This window comes from Myotis yumanensis, unplaced genomic scaffold, assembly GCF_028538775.1.
Source record: "Myotis yumanensis isolate MYYU_CA2020_CCGP unplaced genomic scaffold, mMyoYum1.0.hap1 SCAF_12, whole genome shotgun sequence".
Taxonomy (NCBI): Eukaryota; Metazoa; Chordata; class Mammalia; order Chiroptera; family Vespertilionidae; genus Myotis; species Myotis yumanensis.
Window position 1 is genome coordinate 711,422 of NW_027223763.1, and position 26,775 is coordinate 738,196.

General features: G+C 66.0%; 1 protein-coding gene across 10 annotated transcripts; it reads left to right on the top strand.

The window, feature by feature from the left end:
- Positions 1-1,579: 1,579 nt before the first annotated feature.
- Positions 1,580-26,775, top strand: GRIN1 (glutamate ionotropic receptor NMDA type subunit 1). Of its 10 annotated transcripts, none has more exons than XM_070430259.1 (21): positions 1,580-2,141; positions 4,323-4,457; positions 7,328-7,504; positions 9,352-9,414; positions 10,155-10,255; positions 15,237-15,358; positions 15,441-15,615; positions 16,965-17,109; positions 17,207-17,290; positions 19,438-19,579; positions 19,658-19,785; positions 20,299-20,463; positions 20,545-20,663; positions 20,774-20,886; positions 20,983-21,131; positions 21,225-21,382; positions 21,712-21,873; positions 22,097-22,206; positions 22,301-22,446; positions 22,691-22,736; positions 25,965-26,775. In XM_070430259.1, the coding sequence occupies exons 1-20, from the start codon at positions 1,884-1,886 to the stop codon at positions 22,715-22,717; spliced, it is 2,679 nt and encodes an 892-aa protein (XP_070286360.1). In that variant the 5' UTR covers positions 1,580-1,883; the 3' UTR covers positions 22,718-22,736; positions 25,965-26,775. The 10 variants fall into 10 exon arrangements, with proteins under 10 accessions (XP_070286360.1, XP_070286352.1, XP_070286361.1 ...); XM_070430251.1 differs by lacking the exon at positions 22,691-22,736 and adding an exon at positions 23,663-23,773 and having other exon boundaries at positions 25,603-26,775; XM_070430260.1 differs by lacking the exon at positions 25,965-26,775 and adding an exon at positions 23,663-23,712.

Genomic DNA, 26,775 nt, shown 5'->3' on the forward strand with positions numbered 1-26,775 from the left:
GTGTTGGGGACCTTGCAAGGGGCTCCAGGCGAAAGCTGCAGCACCCGGGCCTGGGGAGGCAGGGGGTGCTGACCAGCCCATTTTGACGGAAAGAGGGCCCTGCTGTGCGGGGTCCGGCTGCTTCCCTGGCTAAACATACCCACCGGCCACTTGCAGGCTCCCCACTGGGTGACAACCAGCTCGAAGATTCCTGGATATTTAGAAACTGCTGCTCCAGGTCAGTGGAGCTCCCACTGGAGGAGTGGGGGTGCGGGTAGACAGGCCCGGAGCTCGGCCTCAGCCCCCGTGCTCCCCCGCTGCTGGCTGACCCCTGGCCGTCCACGCCCTGCACGCAGGCAGCCTCGAGGCTGTGACCTGCCGGGGCCACAGAGCCTTTGGAGACGGGGCCAGCTGTGCCCTCCTGTGAGCCCCGGGAACAGGGGCCCATCCGCCCCCAGGCCCCGGTTCCCCTCACTGAGGAGAAGGGGCCGGAGAGGGAGCCGCCAAGCTGCAGCCCCTGCCTCCCGCCCGCCAGAGCTTGGCTCGGGGCTCAGCCTGGTGGTGAGAACTGCAGGGGGTGGGAGGGGAGGGGGTGCCCCCGGACCAGGCATGGACCTCCCCTCTCTCCCGCTCAGAGCGTCGCTGAGGAGTAGGGACGGCCCGCTTTGTCCCACTGGGGGCTTTTGCTGTTGGGAATGCAGAAGCCTCAGTTGCTATTGGAAACGGTGATGTCACCGGCGGAGGCGGAGCTTCAGTTACCCTTTAGGTTAGGGATGGGAGTGGAGGGGACAAAGAATTAGGATCTCCGGGAGCAGAGGGAGGAGAGGGGCTCTGGAGAGAGGCAGGACGGGGGGTGGGGGGCGGGGAGTGAATTAGGAGGGGCCGCCGGGGGAGGAGCGGAAGCAGATGACACACAGGTCTGTCCCGCGGGTACCTCCTGGGCAGTGCCTCCTGGAGTCTAACCTTAGTCCCACCTGCTGCCAACGCCACTGCTGGCCTTGGGATCCCCCAGCGGGGATGGGGCCAGACCCCCGACTCTGCTGGGAGGCCCAGCTCCGCCCGGGGCAGCCTGTCATCCTTCCATTCTCTCCAACCTTTGTGGGGGGGGGCGTCCAAGGCACATGGCCAGGTAGGTGGGGACTGTTCCCCATGTTTGAGCTTCTGGAGAAGAGCCCCCCCCCACCCTCTCCCAGGGGTACGTGGCCTAGGCCCCTCCGCACCCCTGGGTCTCCCGCCCCAGAATCCGTCCCGAAATATCACCGTGGAGGAGGACTCGTGCCCGCGCGCGCGCGCGCACACACACACACACACAGCCTGGCACCCAGGGCTGCGCACGGTGACACGGGAAGATCCCTACACTCAGCTCCCCGCAGGCCGCGCACAGCTCAGGCCCTGTCCCCGCGACCGCTCCACGGAGCGCGCGCACCCGCACCCGCACCCGCACCCGCACCGCCTCGCTCCCCCGCGCGCCCCGCGCTGGCACAGGCTCGCAGACGCAGCGCTCGCTCGGGCGCGGGAGGCGCCCCCTCGGCTCCGTGTTCGGAAGCGGGGGCGGCGGGAGGGGCAGAGACGCGGGTCCCGCTCCAGGCTCTGCAGCTGCCGCAGTCGCCGCCGCCGCGTCAGGATCCGCACCGGCCTCGGCGCGAGGCGGCGGGAGCCACCCCGGGACCCGCGTCAGCACCGCGGACAGCGCCCGCCGCTCGGAGCCCGAACCCGCGAGCGCCCGGGACGGTCCCCTCCGGCCGAGGGCTCGGGAGCCCCCTTCCCTCCCGAGGACGCCCTGGGCTTGAGGCTCCCGGGGACCTGGCGCCCGCCGCCCGCGGGGTCGGGTGCGCGCAGGCCGGCCGGGGCGCCCCGCTGGGGCCGGGGATGCGCCGAGGGCCCCGCGCCCGCGCCGCCCGCCCATGAGCACGATGCGTCTGCTCACGCTCGCCCTGCTCTTCTCCTGCTCCTTCGCCCGCGCCGCCTGCGACCCCAAGATCGTGAACATCGGCGCGGTGCTGAGCACGCGGAAGCACGAGCAGGTGTTCCGCGAGGCCGTGAACCAGGCCAACAAGCGGCACGGCGCCTGGAAGATACAGCTCAACGCCACCTCCGTCACCCACAAGCCCAACGCCATCCAGATGGCCCTGTCGGTGTGCGAGGACCTCATCTCCAGCCAGGTGCGCCCGCCGCCGCCAGCTCCCCCCCACCCCCACCTCCCTCCGCGCCCCAGCTCCGTCCACCTTCCAGCCCTTCTCCTTCTCGCGCGGAGAGGACCCCCATCGGCTGCCTCCCGCCGGAGAGGGCTGGATTCATTGGCAGCCAGCGCCCCATCTGGGCACCCAGACTGGGCACCTGCCACCATGGCCAATGACCCCTTAGAAGGGCTCCAGGCCCTGACCAGCGTGTGCAGCCGTGTGACAGGCATTTGGGGTGTGTGTGTGTGTGTGTGTGGCGGGGGGGGCAGAGGGGGCTCAGGGTCGCAGCAGAGGCGCCCGTCCCAGGCACGAGAAGCAGGATGGCGCCCAGGGCACCATTGTTCCGGCTTCTCATCCTCCCTCCCTTCCTCCCCCGCCTCCGCCACAGGTCTGCCTGTTTTGGGAAATGCCAGGTGCTGGAGGGCAGGAGCGGGGCTGGGCGCGGGGGAGGCAGCGGGCACAGCAGGGGAGCCAGGCAGCCAGGCAGCCAGGCAGCCAGGCTGCGGGGGAGGACAGGACTCAGGGTGGCGTGCTGGGAGCCGCCGCCGGGCACGGGCGCCGAATGCCAATGAGGCCGGGGATCGCCGCACTGCAGCCCTTTATGTAAGAGCAGGGCCGCCTCTGGACCCTGCCTCCTACACACCCGTGTCTGCAGGGGGCAGGGGCTCACATCAGCTCACGTCACAGGGCACAATCATTGCACACTCGCCCCACCTGCCCCCACGCAACGCCGCAGACACATGCACGCATGCGCCACACACTGCTTGGCACACCCAGGGCACACGCAAACGCCTGCTCACACACACGCCAGGCTCGGGGACCCCTCCGCATGTCCGTTAAACACAGGCGTTGGGTTACACTGTGCACACGCATCCCTGGCAAACGCTCCCAAACACCCTCATGTCATGCACACACGCCGATGCCAACACTGACCGGGCACCTCTGGTGCAATGGGGGGGGGGGGGGGGGTAAGGGGGAAGGGCCAGGGACGGGAGACCAGTCCCAGCAGCTCACCTGCCCAATCGGGGCCAGAGCTGTGCTAGAGGCCTGCCTCCCTCCCTCCCTCCCTCCTTCATGGCCGCCTGGGGGCGCTCACACGCTCTATGCAGGAAGGCGGGGGGAGCAGTCAGGGGTCCAGGTGGGGCCCTTTCTGGGGGTCACCCCTGCAGCTCACAATTTTGCTGTCTGGGCACTGTCTCCCCAGAGAACAGCCAGCCCCGCGCGCCGAGGTGACAGCAATCGCTGTCCCTCGCTGAGCACGCCCCGGGGGCCAGATGAGCCCACGGCCGCCGCTGCCTGCATGGGGCCCAGTGCACACCACCCTTCCGCTCGCAGAAGCAGGGGCCTGTGTGGCTCAGAGAGGGGAAGGCCGAGCTGGGACAGGCACAGGTCCTTCACCTATATATTTATTTCTGTTTCAGAGAGTAAAGGAGAGAGAGAGAAACATCACTGATGAGAGAGAATCATCCATCGGCTGCCTCCTGCACGCCCCCAGTGGGGATCGAGCCCATGACCCAGGCCTGTGCCCTGACCAGGAATCGAACCTCGACCTCCTGGTTCATAGGTCGACGCTCAACCACTGAGCCATGCCGGCCAGGCGACATGCGTCCTTCTCGTGTAAGGACAGCATGGAGCCGCCCAGCTGTCTGCCCCCGCCCCCCGAGCTTGGGCACTGGGTCTCGTTCACACTGAGGGAGCCCAGCTGCCCCTGGAGGCCTTGGGGAACTCCTCACCCGGCCCCTCCGTGGAGCCGGATGAGGGACAGGGTGTGGGGTGGCTGGTCGCCCCGTCCGGGACCTGCTGCCTCCCAGCACACTCTGGGGGTGACTTGTATGGCCAGGGCTGGGCCTTTGACCTCCCTCTCAGCACACACTGGAGGCGGCCCCTGCAGCGTGAGGGCGGCCAGAGGCCTGGGGAGGGGGCGGCGTGAGCCAGGGCCTCTCGCCTCCCTGTGTGTCTTCAGCGCCGCCCCAGCCGGGCTCTGCCTCTGACTCACCCCTGCGATTTGTTGATATCAGAGGGCAGTTCTGGGTCCTGCCTGGGGGGTGTGCATCCCGTGCTGTGTGCGCACAAATGGCGCCCCCGGCCCTCCCCCTGCTGGCCATGGCCCCGGCTCAGGGCCCGGCCACCCACAACCAAGCTGACGCTGTCCCTCGCCCACAGGTCTACGCCATCCTCGTCAGCCACCCCCCGACTCCCAATGAGCACTTCACCCCCACCCCCGTCTCCTACACCGCCGGCTTCTACCGCATCCCCGTGCTGGGGCTGACCACCCGCATGTCCATCTACTCGGACAAGGTGAGCCTCGCCTGGGGCCGCCCAGTGGCCCGGCACGGCGCCCAGGGCTCCCACGGCGCCCAGGGCTCCCACGGCACCATGCCCAGGGCCATGGCAGCTGCCTGTGGGGGGACACGGCAGGTGCTCAGACCAGGGGCCCGGGCTCACGGAACACAGGGCGATACATAGCACATGCAGCTGTGCAAGCTCACACACCCACACACACACACACTCACCCATGCACATGCACAGCAATGCGCACACACACACACTCACAGGTACAACCAAATCCACAGTCTCTCACACCTGCACATACCCACACTCATACACATCCACACGCACGCTCACACCAGCACATGCTCATACACTCACACTCACATGTATGCTCACGCTCACACCAGCACATGCTCACACACATCCACATGCATGCTCACACTCACATGCTCATACACTCACACTCACATGCATGCTCACGCTCACACCAGCACATGCTCACACACACATCCACATGCATGCTCACACTCACATGCTCATACACTCACACTCACATGCATGCTCACACTCACATGCACACTCACACCAGCACAGTCTCATACACGCACACTCACACACGCTCACACCAGCACATGCTCACACACACACACATCCACATGCATGCTCACACTGGCACATGCTCATACACTCAAAGTCACACCAGCACAGGCTCATACACTCACACGCATGCTCACACTCATGTGCACACTCCCACTTACGCACATGCTCACACCAGCACATGCTCATACATTCACACTCACACGCACACTCACACTCACACGCATGCTCACACTCATGTGCACACTCACACGCACATGCTCACACCAGCACAGGCTCATACGCTCACACTCACATGCACACTCACACTCACACGCATGCTCACACCAGCACAGGCTCATATACTCACACTCACACACCCAGCGGAAGGCCCGCTGAGAGGCTCAGACACCAGAGCCCGGAAGCAGAGGTCCCTGGACTATGGGAGGTGGGGCTCCTTCCCTGCCTCCGGGACCCGGGCACCAGCCTCCAGCTGCAGGGAGGAGAAACACCCCTGGGGAGAGGGGGAGGGAGGAGGGAGAGGGGGGAGGGGAGGCTGGGAGGAGGGGCGGGCTCCCAGGGCACAAGCACCGCCCACCACATGCCCCAAGCCCAGATCCAGACCGTGGCCCCCCCTCTCTGGTCCAGCGTGAGGCCAGCGTGGTGGCCACATCTCCAGCCGCCCCGGCCCCACTCCTGGTCCCAATCCGCAGCCAAGCGGTGCCCGACAGGGGCTGGAGGCCTGGCTCGGCCCCACTCCGAGACCCAGCTGCCACGGCGCCGCCGCCCGGGGCCTGGTCATGACGGACAGAGGCAACGGCGCTCCTGTTCCTGTTATAACCCTCCCTGGAGGATTCCCCTCCCCACTGACGTCCAGAGAGGGTAGGAGGAGAGAGGAGGGGAGAGCCGAAACACCCACGTGAGAGCCACACCTGCTTGGTTGCCTCCCGCCCCCGGCTCTCCCGGGCCGGGACCCTGCAGCTCACTCCATGCCCGTGACTGATAATTGGACCCAAGGCCCTTGGATCCGTGGGCCAAAGCTCTAACCAGTTGGCCAAACCAGCGAGGGCTGAAGGGCCATCCTTTTTTTTTAAGTATATTTTTATTAATTTCAGAAAGGAAGGGAGAGGGAGAGAGAGATAGAAACATCCATGATGAGAGAGAATCATTGATCAGCTGCTTCCTGCACTGGGCATCGAGCCACAACCAGGGCATGTACCCTGACTGGGAATCGAACCCAGGACCTCTTGGTCTGTGGGCCGATGCTCTAACCACTGGGAAGATCAGCAGGGCTGAAGGGGCATTCCTGCACTGGGGCTCCAAGGCACTGCCCCAGGCCACGAGGGGGAGCAGGCAGAAAACAATCTGGAGGTCTCAGAGGACCACAAGCTTGGTGGGTCGCAGAGACACCAATGGGGCTGCCAGTGCTGCCTGGACAGACAGGAACCCGGCTGAGAAGGGGGAGCCCCTTCCCTCTTCCCTCCCTGGAGATCCTGAGCCCGAGAGGCAGGGCAGGGCCAGCAGGCACAGCCTCCCTGATAGATCCCAGTTGCCTGATGTTGGGAAGGCCCCCGGGAAGCCCCAGTGGGGATCGTCGAGAGGCCGAATGTCAGGGAGCACTATATATATATACACGAGAGGCCCAGCACATGAAATTCGTGCACTGGGGGTCCCTCAGCCCAGCCTGCACCCTCTCGCAGTCCGAGAGCCCTCGGGGGATGTCCGACTGCCGAGGAGGCGGGTGAGGCAGCCGTGAACCCGGCTTCTGGCTGAGTGGAGCTCCCCCTGTGGGAGTGCACTGACCACCAGGGGGCAGCTCCTGCGTGGAGCGTCTGCCCCCTGGTGGTCAGTGCGCATCTTAGCGACTGGTCGTTCCGCCGTTTGGTCGATTTGCATATTAGCCTTTTGTAATATAGGATATTATTGATTTCAGAGAGGAAGGGAGAGGGAGAGAAACATCAATGATGAGAGAGAATTCTGGATCAGCTGCCTCCTGCACACCCCACACTGGGGGGTCAAACCCACAACCTGGGCACGTGCCCTGACCGGGAATCGAACCCTGACCTCCTGGTTCATAGGTTGATGCTCAACCCCTGAGCCACGCCACCCGGAGTCGGGCTTGGGGAGCACTTTCTGAGCCCAAGTCGTCCAGTGGCGGCAGCTGGTTGGCTGTGGGGAGGTGGGGGGCTGGCACCGTGGGGTGCTGCTGGCACCGTGGGGTGCTGCTGGGCACGTGCGGCCCGTGCAGGAGGAGGGAGGAGGGAGGAGGGAGGAGGGAGGAGCAGGGGGAGCCGCGCCCTCACCCGCCCGCCCGCCCGCAGAGCATCCACCTGAGCTTCCTGCGCACGGTGCCGCCCTACTCCCACCAGTCCAGCGTCTGGTTCGAGATGATGCGCGTCTACAGCTGGAACCACGTCATCCTGCTGGTCAGCGACGACCACGAGGGCCGCGCGGCGCAGAAGCGGCTGGAGACGCTGCTGGAGGAGCGCGAGTCCAAGGTGGGCGCGGGCGGGCGCTGCCCGCCGTCTCTCTCTCCATCCTGCATGGCCAGCACACCTCGTCCGGCGCCCGCCCCGGCCTGTCCTTGGCTCATTTCACTCGCTTTTGCCATTTAGTCCAAATCTCCTTTGTGTCCGTCCCTGCGGGCGAGGCAGGACCACCTGGAGCTCCGCAAACACCCCGCCCCGCCCGCCCCTCCGGGGTCCACTGTCCGGCCGCCGCCTGGACCCTCCCTCCTGCCCCTGCAGTTCGCCCCAGCCACTCTCAGAACTTGGGGCGCTCCTGCCCCCTCCCCAGCGCCTCCCCCAGGGCGCCCCGCTCAGGGATGGCCTCATGCGCCACGCCCTCCCAGAGGGCCCGGCTACCTCCCTGCTGCCCCCATTCAGTGTCCCCTCCCCCACTCGCCACAGCTCCACCTCACAGCGCCATCACCCTCCCCAGACCCCTGTCCCCGGGCATGAGCCACCCCGACCCCACCTGGAATCTGCCCCCACCAGGCCCCCAGTCCCCTCGTCTCACCTCCCCCCACAGGGCTGGCTCCGCCTGGAGACCAAAGTGACACCTGCTTCTGGGACACACTGACCCCAGCCCCGCCCCCACGCTCAGGGCTGCGGAGAGACAAGAGCGGCAACCTCTGGGGGTCCAGGTGACCCCCATCTCTTCACTGCCCACCCACTGCCAGCTGGCGCTCACCAGAGGCCCAGGGGAGGCTGCCCCAGCCCAGAGCTTGGCCCTCAGCGCTGGGCCCTGGGCCCCGGCCCGGGGGGTGGAGGCCAAGCTGGGCAGAGAGGGAGGGAGGCAGACAGGGAGGGAGGCAGGCCAGGGGGTGGGGGGGCATGTTCCCTGCGAGTCGGAGGGGCGTCACAGGCTTAGCACCAACCCCGGGCTCCGGGCGCCATAGACCCTGAGGGAATAGTGGGTGCTGTTTGGGGGTGAAGCCAGAGAGCAGACCCAGAGGGCCTGGGGGCTCCTATTGTGGGGATCGGCTGAGGCTGGGAGGGAGGGCTGGCTGCCAGCACCTTGGGGGACCCCCGAGACAGCGCCCCCACACCTGGCAGGCAGGTCCTCCGGGCGAGCCCACCAGGGCCACACACACTCACATGCCCGGTGCACACTCACTCATCAGACACCCTCCACACCAGCCACGGGTGCCCACCCTCACAGGCCCACGCAGTCACTCCACACCTCCCGCCAGACCCTCCCCTCCGGCCGCCAGGCACTCGGCACCTCACTCACCAGCTCACACACATGTGCCCGTGTACACACACACACACACACACACACACACCCGCCCTGTGGCTGACGTAGCTTAACGCTCCCAGGCACGTGCCTGCCACCCCTGTGCACACGTGTGCACACAAACCCCTCTCGCTCTCCAGAGGGCAGTGGGTGTGTGCACCCCAGTCAGCGAGCACAGAACACGGACCCCTTGGAACGGCCGACGGGAGGGTGCGGGGAGGCGGGCTGTCAGGGCCAGGGCCCGGGGAGAGGCGGCTCACCCCCGATTCAGGGCTGACATGGGGCACAGCAGGTGCATGGCGGGGGGAGGGCAGGGGGCCCCCAACGGGATCCGTGCGGCATGGGCGGGAACAGGGGCGCCCTTTCTCCCACGCACGACTGATTTCGAGAGCACAGCTCCGCGGCCGGAGCCTCGGTGGCCCCTGGCCCCGCCCCCAGCACCGCCCCGGCCCCGCCCCGCCCCGGGCCCAGGTGTTTGCGAGCTCCAGGTACGCGCCCATCTGCAGACGCCCGAGGAGGTGGTGTGATTGCTTTAGCGCCGTCATTTTCAACCGTTTATAATCTTCTTCTGTGTCTGCATATTTTCTCTGTGCACATTATTCATCAGAGTAAAAAAAGGAACTATGACAACCTCGACCAACTGTCCTATGACAACAAGCGCGGACCCAAGGTATATATGCATGGACTGCACGCCACCCACCGCAGGGGCCGGCCGGCGCCTCGCAGAGGCCGTCTCCGGCCCAGGCCAGGCGAGCGCAGGCCGCGCAGTGAGGAGAGCGAGGTCAGGAGAGGCAGCCGCAGGCAGGAGAGGGCAGGAGCGGCCGCCTGGGTCCCCGGCCGGCCCGTCGCCGCGGCCGGGCCTGCGTGAGAGCGGCCGCTGCAGGAGGAGCCGCCTCGGGAGGTGCATGCGAATCTCGGGGCCCCCCGGGGTTTCCTCGCGGAACCCAGGAGGGAGCCCGCGCGTCCAGCCGCCCGCCTGCCTGCTGGGGTCCGGGCCGCTCTGCAGGGGCCTGAGGATCGGGCCTGAGAGGAGCTCCCGTGGTTGGGCCAAGTCCGCCCGGTCTCCGCTCCCAGTTGCATTCCAAACCTGGTCCAGGCTCAGTCCGCTGCACGCTCTCTGCGTCTCGGCCCACCCGGTTGCATGCTCAGCGCACAGAGGACCAAGTGACAGGTGGAGAGAGAGGTCCGAGAGCAGGCGCAGCGCAGGCCAGCGAGCAGGCGCAGGCAGGACGAGCCAGGTCAGGCCAGGCCAGGCGGCAGGAAGGCAAGTGGACAGGGCAGGTGGCAGGTGCAGGCCGAGCAGCCCTAGCGGAGCTGCCTCGGACTCCTAGTGGCTGCGGCCCAACTCTCGCCCCTGAGGCGCTATGTCCCCGGCCCGGCCACCGGCTAACGCTCCTGCTCACACCACAGGCGGAGAAGGTGCTGCAGTTTGACCCGGGGACCAAGAACGTGACGGCCCTGCTGATGGAGGCGCGGGAGCTGGAGGCCCGGGTCATCATCCTCTCTGCCAGGTGAGGCTGGGCGGCCCCTCCCCCACTGCACCCCGGGCTGCCCCTGGGCGGGGCTGAGGGCACCATTGCACCTCAGCTTCCCAAGTGCCCCTCCACGGGGACCTGGCCACCTGGCAGGTGGGGCGCCCTCTCTCTGTCCATCCTTCCTGCCTTCTCCCTCCCTTCCCGAGTCACCACTGCCACTGCCCTGAGCTGGGCTTTGGGGTGGGGTATGGACAAGCTCCTGTCCTTAGGAAGGCCGATGGGGTGACACTGCACTCTGGGACTGGACTCAGGGAGGGGCCTGAGGAAGGCGTGTCCGGTGAGCCCAGGCGGGAAGGCCCCCGGCAGGGACAGGCCTGGAGCGGTTGGAGGCGGCGGCCGGGGAGGGGGACATTAGGGACAGTGAACCAGGCTGTCCTTGGCAGGGCCCGGCCCCACACCTCCCCCTCGGGGACCAGCCGTCAGCAAAAATCTCCCTACTTGCCAGTGGCTGGGCCTCCTGGGAAGGGAAAATCCAGGCCTCCAGAAGAGCCCAGGGGCCGCCAGGAGCGTGTGCTGGGCCCACCCGCTGCCTGCCCCGCACAGAAGCTCCTGGGCTCCCGTCCAGGGCAGAAAAGCAGCAGGGCCATCGGCCCAGAGGCACGCCTCACAGCTGCTGCCCTGCAGGAGAGTGTGAGGCCCCGGCGGGGTGCGTTTGCACACTCAGTCAGCACACCTCGGGCACAGAGCGAGATGCCCGCTGCCCAGGCAGGTCACAGGGCAGGGCCGACCGGGGCTCCGGGGCTTGGAAGCGGAAGCAGCCCACTCCCACCCACAGAGGTGCAGAAAGAGGGTGCTAACCGCCCCCCCCCCCCGTCTTACAGGGGCGAACATGGGTCTCAGAGTCACGAGTGACTTGCCCACGCTGACCCTCCAACCCTGGGCCCGTGGGGAGGGCTTTGGAGAAGGGTTTAAAGACCCGCCAGGCAAAGCCAAGAGGGCACACAGCCCTCCCTGAGAAAACCCACCGAGAGCAAGCCCAACCTGGACCTAGCTACCCAGGAAAGCCCCGCCCAGGACAAGCCCCGCCCAGGACAAGCCCCGCCCAGGACAAGCCCCGCCCAGAACAAGCCCCGCCCAGGATAAACCCCGCCCAGGACAAGCCCCGCCCAGGACAAACCCCTCCCAGGACAAGCCCCGCCCAGAACAAGCCCCGCCCAGGACAAGCCCCGCCCAGGACAAACCCCGCCCAGGACAAACCCCTCCCAGGACAAGCCCCGCCCAGGACAAGCCCCGCCCAGGATAAACCCCTCCCAGGACAAGCCCCGCCCAGGAGAAGCCCCGCCCAGGACAAGCCCCGCCCAGGACAAACCCCTCCCAGGACAAGCCCCGCCCAGAACAAGCCCCGCCCAGGACAAGCCCCGCCCAGGACAAACCCCGCCCAGGACAAACCCCTCCCAGGACAAGCCCCGCCCAGGACAAGCCCCGCCCAGGATAAACCCCTCCCAGGACAAGCCCCGCCCAGGACAAGCCCCGCCCAGGACAAGCCCCGCCCAGGACAAGCCCCGCCCAGGATAAACCCCTCCCAGGACAAGCCCCGCCCAGGACAAGCCCCGCCCAGGACAAGCCCCGCCCAGGACAAACCCCTCCCAGGACAAGCCCCGCCCAGAATAAGCTCTGCCTAGAGAAAGCCCCGCCCAGAACAAGCCCCGCCCAAAACAAGCCCCGCCTAGAGAAAGCCCCGCCCAGAACAAGCTCCGCCCAGGAAAGCCCCTCCCAGGGAGAGTCGCGCCCAGAGTAAGCCCCGCCTGGACCCCCTCCTCTATTTCCCTATTCATTACTCTTCTCCTCACTGGTCACAGGGCTGGAGGGGGATCGGGAGGCTGTGGTGGGTGGAGGGTGGCTGGGTGGGTGCACCAATTGGCAGACAGGCCAGTGGACAGGTGACTAGATCAGGCCCTTCATCCAGGACAGAGCAAACCAAGGAAGCTGTGACCCCAAAACACAGCTGTTCAACCGTGGTGCACGTTTGCAAAGGCCAAGGTCGCACCCACCTGGGCCTCCCCATCCACACACTGTAATCAGAGTGGCCACCAGGACACGAGCCAGAGAGCCACACGCAAAGCCAATCTACGGAACCCCACCCAGGTCCGGGGGGGGGAGGGGCGGTCTTCTCCACTGTTTCCCCTCTGGTCACTGGGACCCTGCCCACGCGCTGCAGGCACGGAAGGGGAAGGCCCCAGATACGCCCTGAGAGGGTCTTGTCCTGTGTCACTAGCCCCAGGGTCAAGGACCAATTTGCCAGATGTGGCTCCAACAAAGGTCCGCCCAGAGAAGGGGACATGGTCACAGCGGACAGTGGCACATGCACTGCACACATAGAGCCACGCACAGGAACTATGTGCACAGAACATGCATGCAAGCACACACCCTATACACCACATGTACATACATTATATGCACACCACACACGCACACCTATGTGCACACACCATACATGCACGTGTGCACGTGTGCACAGGAACAACATATTCACATAATTGTCACACATGCACACCGTGTTTTCTCACATGCTGCACATGCACATACATATGAACACACAGCATGCACATATGGTATACATGTGCACACATCACATGCACACACCTATAGACATGTGTATGTGCAATATACACATCATATTTAATGCATGCATATGCTCACACACAGGCACCATATAGACACCATACACGCGCGCACACAAGATATTGCATGTGTGCATATGCAGGCACATCGCACACAAATGAATACATAGACACACAGTCATGTACACACCTATATGCAAGTACATGCATGTACTCCATGGTAACACACATGTGTGCATGCTGTGTGCATGATCACATAGATCAGACCACATGCTACCTATATGCATACACCCCGCACAGGCAGGTACACTGCCCACCAAGGCTCAGCACTCACAGCCACCACCACCCACCAGCACCCTTGTGAATCCACCCGGACCAGGCCTCTGGGCTGGCAGGGGTGGCAGGGTCCCTCTCCTCACACGCTGGCCTCCTTGGAGCAGAGGCCAGTCCCACCGCAGAGGGCAGACCAGCCCCAGCTGGTCAGCCCCAGAAGTGCAGCTGCAAGGCTGTCCTCGGCTGTCCCCTGGGCAGTGCCAGCACCAGTCTTCTTGACCCTGGCACTCCGACCGGACACATTTTAGCTCCTGCTTCATGCATTTTGTAGAAAAACCCCATCAAGCCCATCTTAATTAATTAATTAATTTATTTTTACCAATTCTCTACCAAGTGCAGAGAATTCAGTTCCAAACATTCCTTCTCCTCTTGCCGCAGTCGGCTGTCTCCGTGAGCCAGTGCGAGGGCGTGGCCAGGCTTGTCCACAGCTGCTTCGCTGATGCGCCATTTACGCGATGCCAGCTCAGTGCGTCATGCCGCCTGCCCGGCACAGGCCCTGCCAGGCGTTGTGGCACCCGCGCCCCGACAGGCGATCGTGGCTGAATGCTCTCGTTTAGGCCACAGTGTGACGGACGCCGCCCTGCTCGGCGTCGCTCCCATCGGGCGCTGCCGTTGTCATTTAGAGCAAAGGCTTTCACACCTTCACCGGCTAATCCTTGAGGAAATGCGGGGCAGACCCCTTAGGCCAGTAATGGCGAACCTATGACACGCGTGTCAGAGGTGACACGCGAACTCATTTTTTGTTGTTGATTTTTCTTTGTTAAATGGCATTTAAATATATAAAATAAATATCAAAAATATAAGTCTTTGTTTTACTATGGTTGCAAATATCAAAAAATTTCTATATGTGACAGGGCACCAGAGTTAAGTTAGGGTTTTTCTTTTTTTTCTTTTTCTTTTTTTTTAATATATTTTATTGATTCTTTACAGAGAGGAAGGGAGAGAGATAGAGAGTTAGAAACATCGATCAGCTGCCTCCCGCACATCTCCCACTGGGGATGTGCCCGCAACCCAGGCACATGCCCTTGACCGGAATCGAACCTGGGACCTTTCAGTCTGCAGGCCGACGCTCTATCCACCGAGCCAAACCGGTTTCGGCGAGTTAGGGTTTTTCAAAATGCTGACACCCCAAGCTCAAAAGGTTCGCCATCACTGCCCTAGGCAGCCTAGGGCCTCCTCGGTTTCCAGGGTCAGCCATGTGACAACAGCTCAGCCCTCGGGCATCTGTCCACCCCCTTTGCACCCACTGCCCACGCACGGGAAGCACAGTGCCCGCCATGGGCCAGGTCCATGGGGATGAGGACGCCCCGAGGTCTCAGGAGCACGTGTGCCCCCAGGCGTGGCCTGTGCTCTGTCTGGCCAGTGGTCCCGCCCCGAGTGGCAGGCAGGGCACGGCTGCTTGCTCAGACTCTGGAAGGGAGCAGCAGCCCTCCTGTTCGCTGTGGCTGCCGCTGCGCTGCTCAGGGCAGTTCCCAGGCCCTGGGTCCCCCCAGCACCCGACCAACCTGGAGAGCCCCGGGCCCCTCACTCCAGTGCGGCCACGGGATCCAGAGGTCACAGGAGCAGGGGCACCGGCACAGGCCTGACTCAGCCACTCAGCACCGCTCACGTGCCTGGGTGCCTCAGTTTCCCCTCCTGACACAGGGACAGTACTAATGCCTGCCCCCTATGCAGCACTTAGAACAGTGCCCCCTAACGGGTGACTGAGTGATCAATAGAAAATGATCCATTGCCACCCTGGCTACCCTGACCCTGCTGGGCAAGGGCAGGGGTCCAGCAAGAGAGGCCTGGGAAGCTCTAGGGTCTGCGCCCCACCGCGCCCCACCGCGCCCCACCGCGCCCCACCGCGCCTCACCTCTGTGGGGTCCCCTGGCCCAGATATGGGCTGGGGGGGTGGGCAGGGCTGGCCCCACCACCCTGCGGTCTTCCAGGCCCCCCTCCAGGGGAGGGGTTGGGGGAGGGGCAGGGACAGGAGGAGGACCTAGGAACCGAGAGGAGCCTCCCGCCAGCCTCGGGTCAGGGAGGGCGGGAGTCCCGGCCCGTCACCCCCCTCTGCCCCACAGCGAGGACGACGCTGCCACCGTGTACCGCGCCGCCGCGATGCTGAACATGACGGGGTCAGGGTACGTGTGGCTGGTGGGGGAGCGCGAGATCTCCGGGAACGCCCTGCGCTACGCCCCGGACGGTGAGTGCTCGGCCTCTCTGGCCCCGGCGGGCGGGGTTCCCACACGGGTTCCCCACGGGCTCTAAGCCCTCGCTCGCCCCAGGCATCATCGGGCTGCAGCTCATCAACGGCAAGAACGAGTCCGCCCACATCAGCGACGCGGTGAGCGTGGTGGCCCAGGCGGTGCACGAGCTCCTGGAGAAGGAGAACATCACAGACCCGCCGCGGGGCTGCGTGGGCAACACCAACATCTGGAAAACCGGGCCGCTCTTCAAGAGGTGGGCGGGGCCTCTGAGTGGGCGGGGCTGTTCTGTGAGATGTGGGCGGGCTGCTCTTCAAGAGGTGGGCGGGGCCTCTCTGAGTGGGTGGGGTCGCTCTGAGTGGGCGTGGCCGCTCTTGAGGCGGACAGGGCTCTTCGGAGGTGGAAGTTGCGGCTCTTCGGCTGGTCCAGCTCAGCCGGCTGCCCACAAACTACAGACACAGTCACCTACCCCAGGTCCCTCCTGTCCCCACTCCTCCCCTCCACCCCCTGCTCCACTGTTATAATCATCCCCCCCATTTCCCACACACACCAAGCCCTGTCGCTGCCTCCACAGCTCCTGCCCCCAGCTTTTAACACTGCAACCAACCCTGAAACCCCACCCCACTCCCCGGGTGGCTGACAGCCTGCCGCAGGTGGGGACCGGGCGCTTCCAGGGACCCAGGCGTTCAGACAAGGAACCAGGGATGGCACAGACCCAAGTAGAAAGCCGCAGTGGGGCAGGAGTTAACTCGCGGCCCTCAGGTGGGCAGGCCCAGCCCATCACTAGGTCCCACCCCCTGAGTAGCAAGCACTGAGTTGCACATGCGGAGCCACAGCCTACCGTGTCCACATCAGGAGCACACACAGCTGCAGAGATAGGGCATATGTACACGTGTGCACACACATGTGCAAGACTCAGAGAGGCCTGAAGCACACGTGCCACATGCATGTGCATGGGCTTGCATACCAAGGATCACGTGTGCACACCGATGGTCCCGCTGGGTATGCCACATGCACACGCGTGGTGTGCACACGCAGACAGACAGGACCTCACCCTGTGTCCTTTCTGGCAGTAAAGCGAGGACAGGGCTATGAGGACAGAATGTCCCAGCCCACAGAGAGCCCTCAGCACCGGGCTGGCTCCAGGAGCTGCTCTGCGGCCATGGTGTGCTGTCCACCAGGTGCAGGCAGACCTGCGCGCCACCCGCTGGATTCACAGCTCCAGGGTCACGGGACCCGGCAGCCCACTAGGTTCAGGCTGCGCGGGAGGCGGGTCAGGCCCCTTAGGAGGTGGGGTCAGGCCGCTCAGGAGGTGGGGTCAGGCCGCTCAGGAGGCGGGGTCAGGTTGCCCGGGAGGCGGGGTCAGGCCGTGCGGGAGGCGGGGTCAGGCCGCTCAGGAGGCGGGGTCAGGTTGCCCGGGAGGCGGGGTCAGGCTGCGCGGGAGGCGGGGTCAGGCCGTGCGGGAGGCGGGGTCAGGCTGCACAGGAGGCGGGGTCAGGCCGTGCGGGAGGCGGGGTCAGGCTGCACAGGAGGCGGGGTCAGGCCGCGCGGGAGGCCGGGGATGGAGGCCCCCAGAAGTCAAGTGGAACCCACGCTGCCCCCCAGAGTGCTGATGTCTTCCAAGTACGCGGAAGGGGTGACGGGCCGCGTGGAGTTCAATGAGGACGGTGACCGGAAGTTCGCCAACTACAGCATCATGAACCTGCAGAACCGCAAGCTGGTGCAAGTGGGCATCTACAACGGCACCCATGTAGGTGGGGGTCATGAGGGGGTGGGGGCTGGGGCCTTAGGGTCCTGGGGCCAAGACCCCTGCGTGGCCACCCTCCATCTCATACTCCCACCCCCAGGTCATCCCCAACGACCGGAAGATCATCTGGCCGGGCGGAGAGACAGAGAAACCCCGAGGGTACCAGATGTCCACCAGGCTGAAGGTGGGGCCCGCCGCCCCGCCCAGCACCCTCACCCTGGACACTCCCTCCACCCCTCAGACCCAGAGGAGGGCACAGGGCGGCCAACAAAAGTGCCCAACGGAAGTGGGGACTGGACAGCACCTGGCCGCCAGCACACACCTGGCTCCGCACAGGGAGCCGGAGGCAGGGGGGGAGGGGGAAACGCCAGCCCCCACCCGCGGCTCTCTCCCCACTTAAATCCGGGGAAGCTGCGAGGGACAGGACTTCTCTGAGGACGAGCTGCTGGGGGACACAGGGCAGAGGGGCGGGCACCCTGTGGGCCTCAGCCTTAGCTCTCTGTCCGAGCTCTGGCCCCAGGGCTGCCACCTCCACCCTCCTCATCTCCCCTGTGGGAGAGCCTGGCCGCCCCACGCCAGCTTCCTGCCACGCCCGGTCACACTGTCCTTTCCACCTGGCCTCCCTGTGGGGGCCACGCCCCCCGGGACTCTCCCTGGGCCTCTGGGCGCTCCCTCCCCACGGCCTCATCCCTCACAGCTGCCCTTCCTTGGCCTGATGCTTCCCAGAGACTTCGGGCTCGTTCCTGGGCCGTCCCTCCTGCGAGGCTCTCCTGAAGGTCCTCCCCTTGCTGACCCACACCAGCCAGGGTCCCGTTTTTTAAATATGCCTTCATTGAGTTCAGAGAGGAAGGGAGAGGGAGAGAGATAAACATCGATGATGAGAGAGAATCGTGGATCGGCTGCCTCCTGCACGCCCCCTACTGGGGATCAAGCCTGCAACCCGGGCATGTGCCCTTGACTGAAGTCGAACCCAGAACCCTTCAGCAGCAGGCCGACGCTCTATCCACTGGGCCACACCAGCCAGGGCCAGGCCAGTGTTTTCGATCACCAACCACCTCCTCCCAGTGTCCCAGGCCCTGCCCTCGGCCCCGCCTGTGTCCTGGGCCCACCCACAGGGCCTCTCACCCGAGCCCTTGGCCAGCACCTGCCTGAGGGCACCACCTCCTCTGTAGGCCGAGTGGGCTTCCCCTAAAGTCCAGGCGCCACGTGTTGAAAAGTCTGAAAACACCAATGGTCAGATGGTCCCACCTGGGCTGCCAGCTTTTTACTTTTTTTCCCACTGATTTTCACTTATTTATTTTAAATATGTTCTTAGTAATTTGGGAGAGAGAGGAAGGGGGAGAGAGAGAAACATCCACCAGTTGCCTCTGTGTGCACCCCGACCCAGGACTGAACCTCCCGCCAGGGTGAGACCGGGAATGGAATCAGCAGCACTTCGGTGCATGGGACCAACGGAGCCGCACCAGCCAGGGCTCCGCTGACTTTTAAAAAGCACAAACATGTATTGTTGTTTAAAAAAAAAACATGGTGAAAGTTTAAAAACTCACCAAGCTCCTTCAGGGACTCGCAATCCCCTGGGAAAAGCCACATGCTGCCCTTGCCCCGAGGCTAGGCCTGTCCCCCCTGCGGCCCAGGCTCCTCCAGGTCCCGGCACGGGGCGCCGCAGGGATCCCTGCTCGCCCCCCTTTCCCCCGCCCCCCTCTGCCCGGGTCTGCCCTCCCCACCCCCGGCCCACAAGCCCCTGAAGGGAGGGGAGGAGCGAGCCCCGCCTGAGCCCCAGTGAGCCCCCGGGGAAGAGGCAGGCATGGGAGGGAGGTGGCGTCAGCAGGGGACACAGGAAGGGAGGATGGATGGCCAGACAAGGCCCGCTGCTGGGAGGCTGAGCAGTCAGACAAGGGACTGGGGCCCTGGGTCCGGTGTGGGCTCTGAGGGGAGGTCAGCGGCAGGACCCTGTCCTCATGGGGCAGGCTCTGGGCTGGGACAAGGAGTTCCTCATCCGTGAGGGGTCAGAGACCGTGCCCAGGACAGACTGGACATCCCAGCGGCTTCTTCATGGAGGGAGTGATGTGTGAGCCGAAAACCAAAGGGCAAGCGGCCAAGAGCGGGGCGATGTTTTAGGGCGGGTGCCTTCGGGGTGCTGAGTCTGGGCCCCCCCTGAGCGCAGCAGAGAGGTGACGCTGACGGCGGTGGCTGGTGGCCCCAGAGAGAGCAGCAGCAGGAGGGGGAAACGCCAGGATTGGCGGTTTGGAGGCGCCGAGAAGAGGACAGCGCCGCCCCCTCCCGCCGCCGCCGAGGGCAAGTAGTCCAGACCGGGTCTCCGCCTCCCCCCAGATCGTGACGATCCACCAGGAGCCCTTCGTGTATGTCAAGCCCACGCTGAGCGACGGCACGTGCAAGGAGGAGTCCACCGTCAACGGGGACCCTGTCAAGAAAGTGATCTGCACGGGGCCCAACGACACCTCGCCAGGCAGCCGTGAGCGGGGGCCGGGCGGGCACCGGGGACGGGCCACTCGGAGGGGAGCCGGTGGTCACCGCCCCTTCCTCCCCGCAGCGCGTCACACGGTGCCTCAGTGCTGCTACGGCTTCTGCATCGACCTGCTCATCAAGCTGGCGCGGACCATGAACTTCACCTACGAGGTGCACCTGGTGGCCGACGGCAAGTTCGGCACGCAGGAGCGGGTACGGGGGCCGCGGGGGGCGCCGGGGGCGTGGGGGGGGCGCAGGACCTTCTGGGTGCTAAAGGTCTTGCTACGGGTAGGGTCGTGAGTGGGCGGGGCCTTCCGTCTGGGCGGAGTCAGGAGTCGACAGAGCCTTCCTATTGGGTGGAATCTGGAGTGGGCGGGACCTCTCTATTGGGCGGAGACTGGAGTGGGCGGGACCTCCCTGTTGGGCGGAGTCTTGAGCGAGGGGCCTTCAGTCTGGGCGGAGTCAGGAGCCGACAGAACCTTCCTATTGGGTGGAATCTGGAGTGGGCGGGACCTCTCTATTGGGCGGAGTCAGGAATCGACAGAACCTTCCTATTGGGCGGAGACTGGAGTGGGGGGGACCTCCTGTTGGGCGGAGTCTTGACGAGGGGGGCCTTCAGATTGGGCGGGGTCTGGAGCGGGCGACCAGGAGGTGCACTAGGGCGGGAGCCTGACATGCGAGTGGGGCCAGTGGCGCCCGCACCCCCACCGGCTGTGTCCCCCACAGGTGAACAACAGCAACAAGAAGGAGTGGAACGGGATGATGGGCGAGCTGCTCAGCGGTCAGGCGGACATGATCGTGGCCCCACTGACCATCAACAATGAGCGCGCACAGTACATCGAGTTCTCCAAGCCCTTCAAGTACCAGGGCCTGACCATTCTGGTCAAGAAGGTAGGCAGGGGCCCCGGGCAGGAGGGAGGGGGGTCCTGGGAGGGCCCCGCGACGCTGACGCTGACGCGCGCCCGCCCGCAGGAGATCCCGCGGAGCACGCTGGACTCGTTCATGCAGCCCTTCCAGAGCACGCTGTGGCTGCTGGTGGGGCTGTCGGTGCACGTGGTGGCCGTCATGCTGTACCTGCTGGACCGCTTCAGGTGAGCGCGGCCGGGGGCCGGACCCTCCACCTGCCGGGCGGGCGGAGCGGGCGAGGGCGGGGCGGGGCTGCCTCTCCCGCCCTCTCCCGCCCGCGCTCTGCGCCCCGCAGTCCCTTCGGCCGGTTCAAGGTGAACAGCGAGGAGGAGGAGGAGGACGCGCTGACCCTGTCTTCCGCCATGTGGTTCTCCTGGGGCGTCCTGCTAAACTCGGGCATCGGCGAAGGTGAGGCTGTCAGGCCCCGCCCCGCCCCGCCCGCCCGGTCCTGCGCCGCCGCCCTCGCGCCGGCCCCCGCGCATCCCTGACGGTCTCTGCCCACAGGCGCCCCCCGAAGTTTCTCCGCGCGCATCCTGGGCATGGTGTGGGCCGGCTTCGCCATGATCATCGTGGCCTCCTATACCGCCAACCTGGCGGCCTTCCTGGTCCTGGACCGGCCCGAGGAGCGCATCACAGGCATCAACGACCCGCGGGTGAGGCCAGCCTCCCGGGGGCGGAGGCGGGAGGTCAGCGGGGGTCGCCGAGTGGGGCTGGGGAGCAGCCGCGAGCCCGCCTCTGACCCGCAGCTGAGGAACCCCTCGGACAAGTTCATCTACGCGACGGTGAAGCAGAGCTCGGTGGACATCTACTTCCGGCGGCAGGTGGAGCTGAGCACCATGTACCGGCACATGGAGAAGCACAACTACGAGAGCGCGGCCGAGGCCATCCAGGCCGTGCGGGACAAGTGAGGGGCGGGCCGTGCGGGACACGTGGGGGCGGGCCGTGCGGGACAAGTGAGGGGCGGGCCGTGCGGGACAAGTGAGGGGCGGGCCGTGCGGGACACGTGGGGGCGGGGCCGTGCGGGACACGTGAGGGGCGGGCCGTGCGGGACACGTGGGGGCGGACTGGACCAGCAGGCGTCCACCCTTAAAGGAAAAGCTAGGGTCCCCGCTGGGTGGAAACCATGGGGTGGGGACAGATAGGAGGCTCAGGCTGGCGGGACGGCATGCGATCGTGCGGGTCGAGGGTCGCCCAACTGTGCGGGGCTCCCGTGACGCCCGCCCCTGCCTGCAGCAAACTGCACGCCTTCATCTGGGACTCGGCGGTGCTGGAGTTCGAGGCCTCGCAGAAGTGCGACCTGGTGACCACGGGCGAGCTGTTCTTCCGCTCCGGCTTCGGCATCGGGATGCGCAAGGACAGCCCCTGGAAGCAGAACGTCTCCCTGTCCATCCTCAAGTGAGTGAGTCAGCCTCGCCTGCCGCCAGCCCCCTCCTCGCTCTCGGAGAGCCGCCCCCTCCGGATCCCGAGCAGAAGCGGCCCCGCCTAGGCCCCGCCCAACTCGCCCAGGCCCCGCCCCGCCCCCTCAACACACCCAGGCCCCGCCCCAGACTCGCTTAGGCCCCGCCCCCAACTCGCCCCGCCCCTGCCCGCTCCAGCCCCACTGCTGCCCGCCCACCAGGTCCCACGAGAACGGCTTCATGGAAGACCTGGACAAGACGTGGGTGCGGTACCAGGAGTGTGACTCGCGCAGCAATGCCCCTGCTACGCTCACCTTCGAGAACATGGCAGGTGGGTCTCCCCGCTCCCCCTGGAGACACTGGAGGGGGTCCCCCGGGGCGGCAGCCCAGCCGGCCAACACTGAGGCGCGGGGTCTGGCCCACAGGGGTCTTCATGCTCGTGGCCGGGGGCATCGTGGCGGGGATCTTCCTCATCTTCATCGAAATCGCTTACAAGCGGCACAAGGACGCGCGCCGGAAGCAGATGCAGCTGGCCTTCGCCGCGGTGAACGTGTGGAGAAAGAACCTGCAGGTAGGGCGGCCACCCCCCGAGGCCTGGTGCCCACGGCCCAGCCGGCCCCAGCCCTCCTCCATCCCCACAGGCCGGCGCGCTGGCCCTGGCTCCCGGAGCCCGTGGGAGCAGGCCTGGAGCTAGGAGCCACAGCCAGGGGCCCGCGTCGGTAGGGGGCCACCTGCAGGTGGCTGCCCACTGCCAAGCCAGGCCGAGGGAGGCCCCGTGCCCTGCTCCAGCCTCTGCCTGGCCTCTCTGTCTCCAGAGTCGCCCGCCGGCGCCCATCCCATAGGAAGGCAAACTGAGGCAGGGTAAGACAGGGACCCAGCTGGGTGTATAGCACGTGAGTCTAAGACGCATCCGCCCTCTCCGCCCTCGCCGCCCGCACCCCTCCTCAGCACCCCGGGCCTCCTTCCTGCTGCCTGCTATGTCCTGTGCTCCATAGGGGTCCAGCTGGCCCTGCCTTTGCCCAGGCCGCGTCTGTGGGAGTTTGCTGCCAGCAGGGGGCAGGCTGCGTGAGGGGCAGCCATGCCCACCTGGGGCGGGGCAGGCAGTGGGGCTGGCAGAGGCCGTGGCTCCTGCCCACGGTCCAAGGTCAGTCTGTGCATCTCTTCTCTTTCTCTGGGTGCCTCTCCAGAGCCTGCGTCCTGGGGTGAAGCTGGCAGAGCAGAGAGGGAGGGCCTTGGGGGGTGGTTGCCGGAGCCCCCCCACCTCTCATCTGCCCCCTCTTGCTCTTAGGACCCGGTCGCTGCTCTTGCTGGCGGGCACAGGGCCAGCCTGGCCATCAGACCCGAGGCCAGGGTCCCGGGAGCTGCCTCTGTCTGTCGCTCCAATCCATCTGGACGCCCACCTTTGGCCCCGCGGCCCCTTCCTGAATCTTGCTGGGCCCTCGGGGGTCAGGATGGCCGGCGAGCCTGAGGGGCAGGTCCTCCCGTGCTCCGAGGGCCCCTCCTCCTGGGACACCTGAGAGCCAGGGAGCCAGGCGACCTCCCAGGAAGAGAGCCACACGGGACCCCCAAGTCTAGCCCCAGCACAAGGAAGGTCAGGCCCGACCTGGGCAGGAGCTGAGGCCGCGCGCGGGTCCGGCTCTGGGTCCGGCTCTGGGTCCGGCGGCCCGGTGCAGGCAGGCAGGCAGGAGCAGGGCCTGAGCGGCCGGCCAGCGGCCCCCAAGGAGCAGGCGAGGGCAGGTGTGGCCGTCCCCCTTAGCTGTCTAATCGCTTATACATATTCATTTTAGGATAGAAAGAGTGGTAGAGCAGAGCCCGACCCTAAAAAGAAAGCCACACTTAGGGCTATCACCTCCACCCTGGCTTCCAGCTTCAAGAGACGTAGGTCCTCCAAAGACACGGTAAGGGGAAGAACGCCCAGTCCCGTCTCCGACTCTTCTCTCGCCCCTGCGTGTCTGTGTCCCGTGCATCAGGCGTGCCCTCCCCTCCCTCTCATCCCACCCTACCCACCCCATCCCAACCGCTGTGGCCTCTGCCCTCATCTCGACTCACTCAGCACACTAGGTCTCTCTCTCTCTCTCTCTCTGGGCCCCTCTCCGGGCCTCTCCCCCGCTGGCCCTCACGGGTCCTCGTCCCCATGTGTCTCTGCGTTAGTCCCCCCATGCCATGATGCCACGCGCCATCTGGAAGCTGTGTCATGTTGTTGGTCAGCCAGTCAGCCTGGGAGCCCAGAGCCGCCCGGTCCGGGGCTCCTCACACCTCAGGTGGCCGCACCACCTCACTGTCACAGCAGTTTCTCGGTCTCTCCCGGGGGCCCGCTGCCCTCGACTTCCGTGGAGGGGTGGCTGTGACGTCCCATCCGTCCATCTGTCTGGCTGCCGGCCCTGCCACCCAGACACCTGTCTCACCTGTCTCACCAGAGCCATGCCTGTTGCATCCCCTCCATGTGGTCTCTGTGTGGGCGGCTGGGGGCGGGGCCTGGCTCCCTCTGGGTGGACGGTTGGGGCCTGGAGTTGGCACAGGCCCCAGCCACAGGGGACCCTCAGGCAGGTAGTGGCTTGGACCAGAGGGGGCAGCTCCCGCCCCAGGCGGAGCAGGGGCCCCGCAGGAGGCGTACCGGCTGCCCCCAGAGAGTCTGAGGATGGGTGGGGTGGGCTCCAGAGCGTGAGGCCCCCAGACAGAGGGCCAGCAAGGGAAGGCCTCCCTGGGGACCAGCACTTCAGCTCCTGACCCACAGGCCACGTCAGAGCCAGGCCTTCTGCCTGAGCCCAGGGCTCCCTGCTCTCCTGCCTTGGGCATCTAGTCCCCGAAAAATCTGCGCATTTGGACCAAAAGCTTCCCAAACGGACCCAGTCTTGCTAGGCACACCCTGGTCCCAGGTGGGAAGGGGGCCGTGCAGGGACTGAGCCCACAGGAGCTTGCTCCAAGGTGGCAGTGGGTTGGCACCCTGCCCCCTGCACAGGACGAGGGGCAGGCCCCCAGGACACAGCCAGGGCGTGGCACAATGTGAATTCAAGGTGAAGCCACCAGAGGGCACCAACCCCCCCCATGAGGCCCGTCTGCTCCTCTTCCCCAGGGGCTGGGTGCAGGGCTGGTGGGTAGACAGTGAGTCGGTGGGGCTGGAGCACAGGCTGGGCTGCCCAAGCCAGGGGCACCACCAGGCGAGCAGGGAGAGGAGGGGGGTGTGCAGTCCAGGGGTGCAGGTGTCCCCCACAGACAGCACGCTGGGAAGGCAGCTGCAAGGAGCACAAAAGTCCCACAGGCGATGGCTGCTTTTGGTGGGCGTCACCGAGTCCTGCTCCCCCGTCCCCACCCAGAGCAGGCAGGCTCCCCCGCACCTGGTTCAGGTGCAGCTCAGAGACTCACAGGGCCTTTCCGGACACACTCCCATAGGAGGCCTCACCCGAGCCTCCCTGGGCATCAGGGACCACCCCCCAGGCCAGCTCTGGCCCCTGTGGCATCTGGGCCTGGCCCTTCCCTGCAGGGGTGACTGGGAGACCAGGCGGGCGGGGGAGGGCAGCCCAGCTCCCACTCGGCTTCGGGCTGGGCACCTGCTCGGAGGGAGGCCGGGGCGGGGGGCTCTGTGGGGATGGGGGGGTCGGTCCGGCTGCTGAGATCCTCTGCCCCTGTCTTGTGGCCGGTCCGGGCCAGGGTGGCACTGGGCACTCAGGGCTGGGGTCCCTGGTGGCCGCGGGGCCAGCGGGTATTGATTGTTGGTTCTTATTTATAGAGCACCGGGGGTGGACGCGGCGCTTTGCAAAACCAAAAAGACACAGTGCTGCCGCGACGCGCTATTGAGAGGGAGGAGGGCCAGCTGCAGATGTGTGCCCGTCATAGGGAGAGCTGAGACGCCCTGCCCGCCCTCCTCTGCCCCCCTCCCCCGCAGACAGACAGACAGACGGACGGGACAGCGGCCTGGCCCACGCAGAGTCCCGGAGCACGACGGGGTCAGGGGGAGGAGCACCCTCAGCCTCCCCCAGGCCGCGCCCGCCTGCCCGCCGGCCGGCCGGCTGGTCTACCCGTCCAGGCCCCGCGTGTGCCCCCGAGCGTCGGGCTAATGGGCCGCCTTGTCTGTGTATTTCTATTTTGCAGCAGTACCATCCCACTGATATCACGGGCCCGCTCAACCTCTCAGATCCCTCGGTCAGCACCGTGGTGTGAGGCCCCCGGAGGCGCCCACCTGCCCATTAGCCCGGCCAAGGACACTGATGGGTCCTGCTGCTCGGGAAGCCCTGAGGGAAGCCCACACGCCCGAGACGGCCCGCCCCGGCCTCCTGCCCCCTCGTCCGCCCGCTGGACCCAGGCGCGCCAGAGCTGAGCTGGCTGGGCAGGGCCGCGGGGTGCTCCGGCAGAGGCAGGGCCTGGGTCTGAGCAGGGAGAGGGGCGAACCTGGCCCCAGGCAGAGAGGCTGGGAGCAGAGACCGAGCCCCTTCCTCCCCAGCCACGCCCAGAGCCCCAGTGGGGGCCTGTGGCCCCTGGCGGCTCCTAGCAGCCTCTGGCTCCACCCTCTCCTCTTCTGACCTCCCCCTTCTCCTCTGGACCCCTTTTGCCAATCGGCCCTGCCCTTCCCTGACTGCAGACCCCGACTCCCCAGCTGGCAGCCCTTCCCTGGGGCTCCCGCTGCCTCCCACCTGCTCCTCCAGACCTGCTCCTCCAGACTGACTGCGCCTCCCTTCGCCGCCTCCGGCATGCAGCCCAGGACGGCTTCCCATCGCTGGCTCGGGGCTGCCCTCAGCCCTGCCCGCCACCTTGTACAGGCCCAGCCGTCCGTGTCCCAGTGCGCGCGTGCCTTCCCCTGCAGCCTGTGCGCGGATGCGCGCTGACCCTCCCCCCAGAGCCCGGAGCGCAGCGCACCGCTCCCCCGACCAGTGTGTGCAGTGGTGATGCCTAAAAGAATGTCACG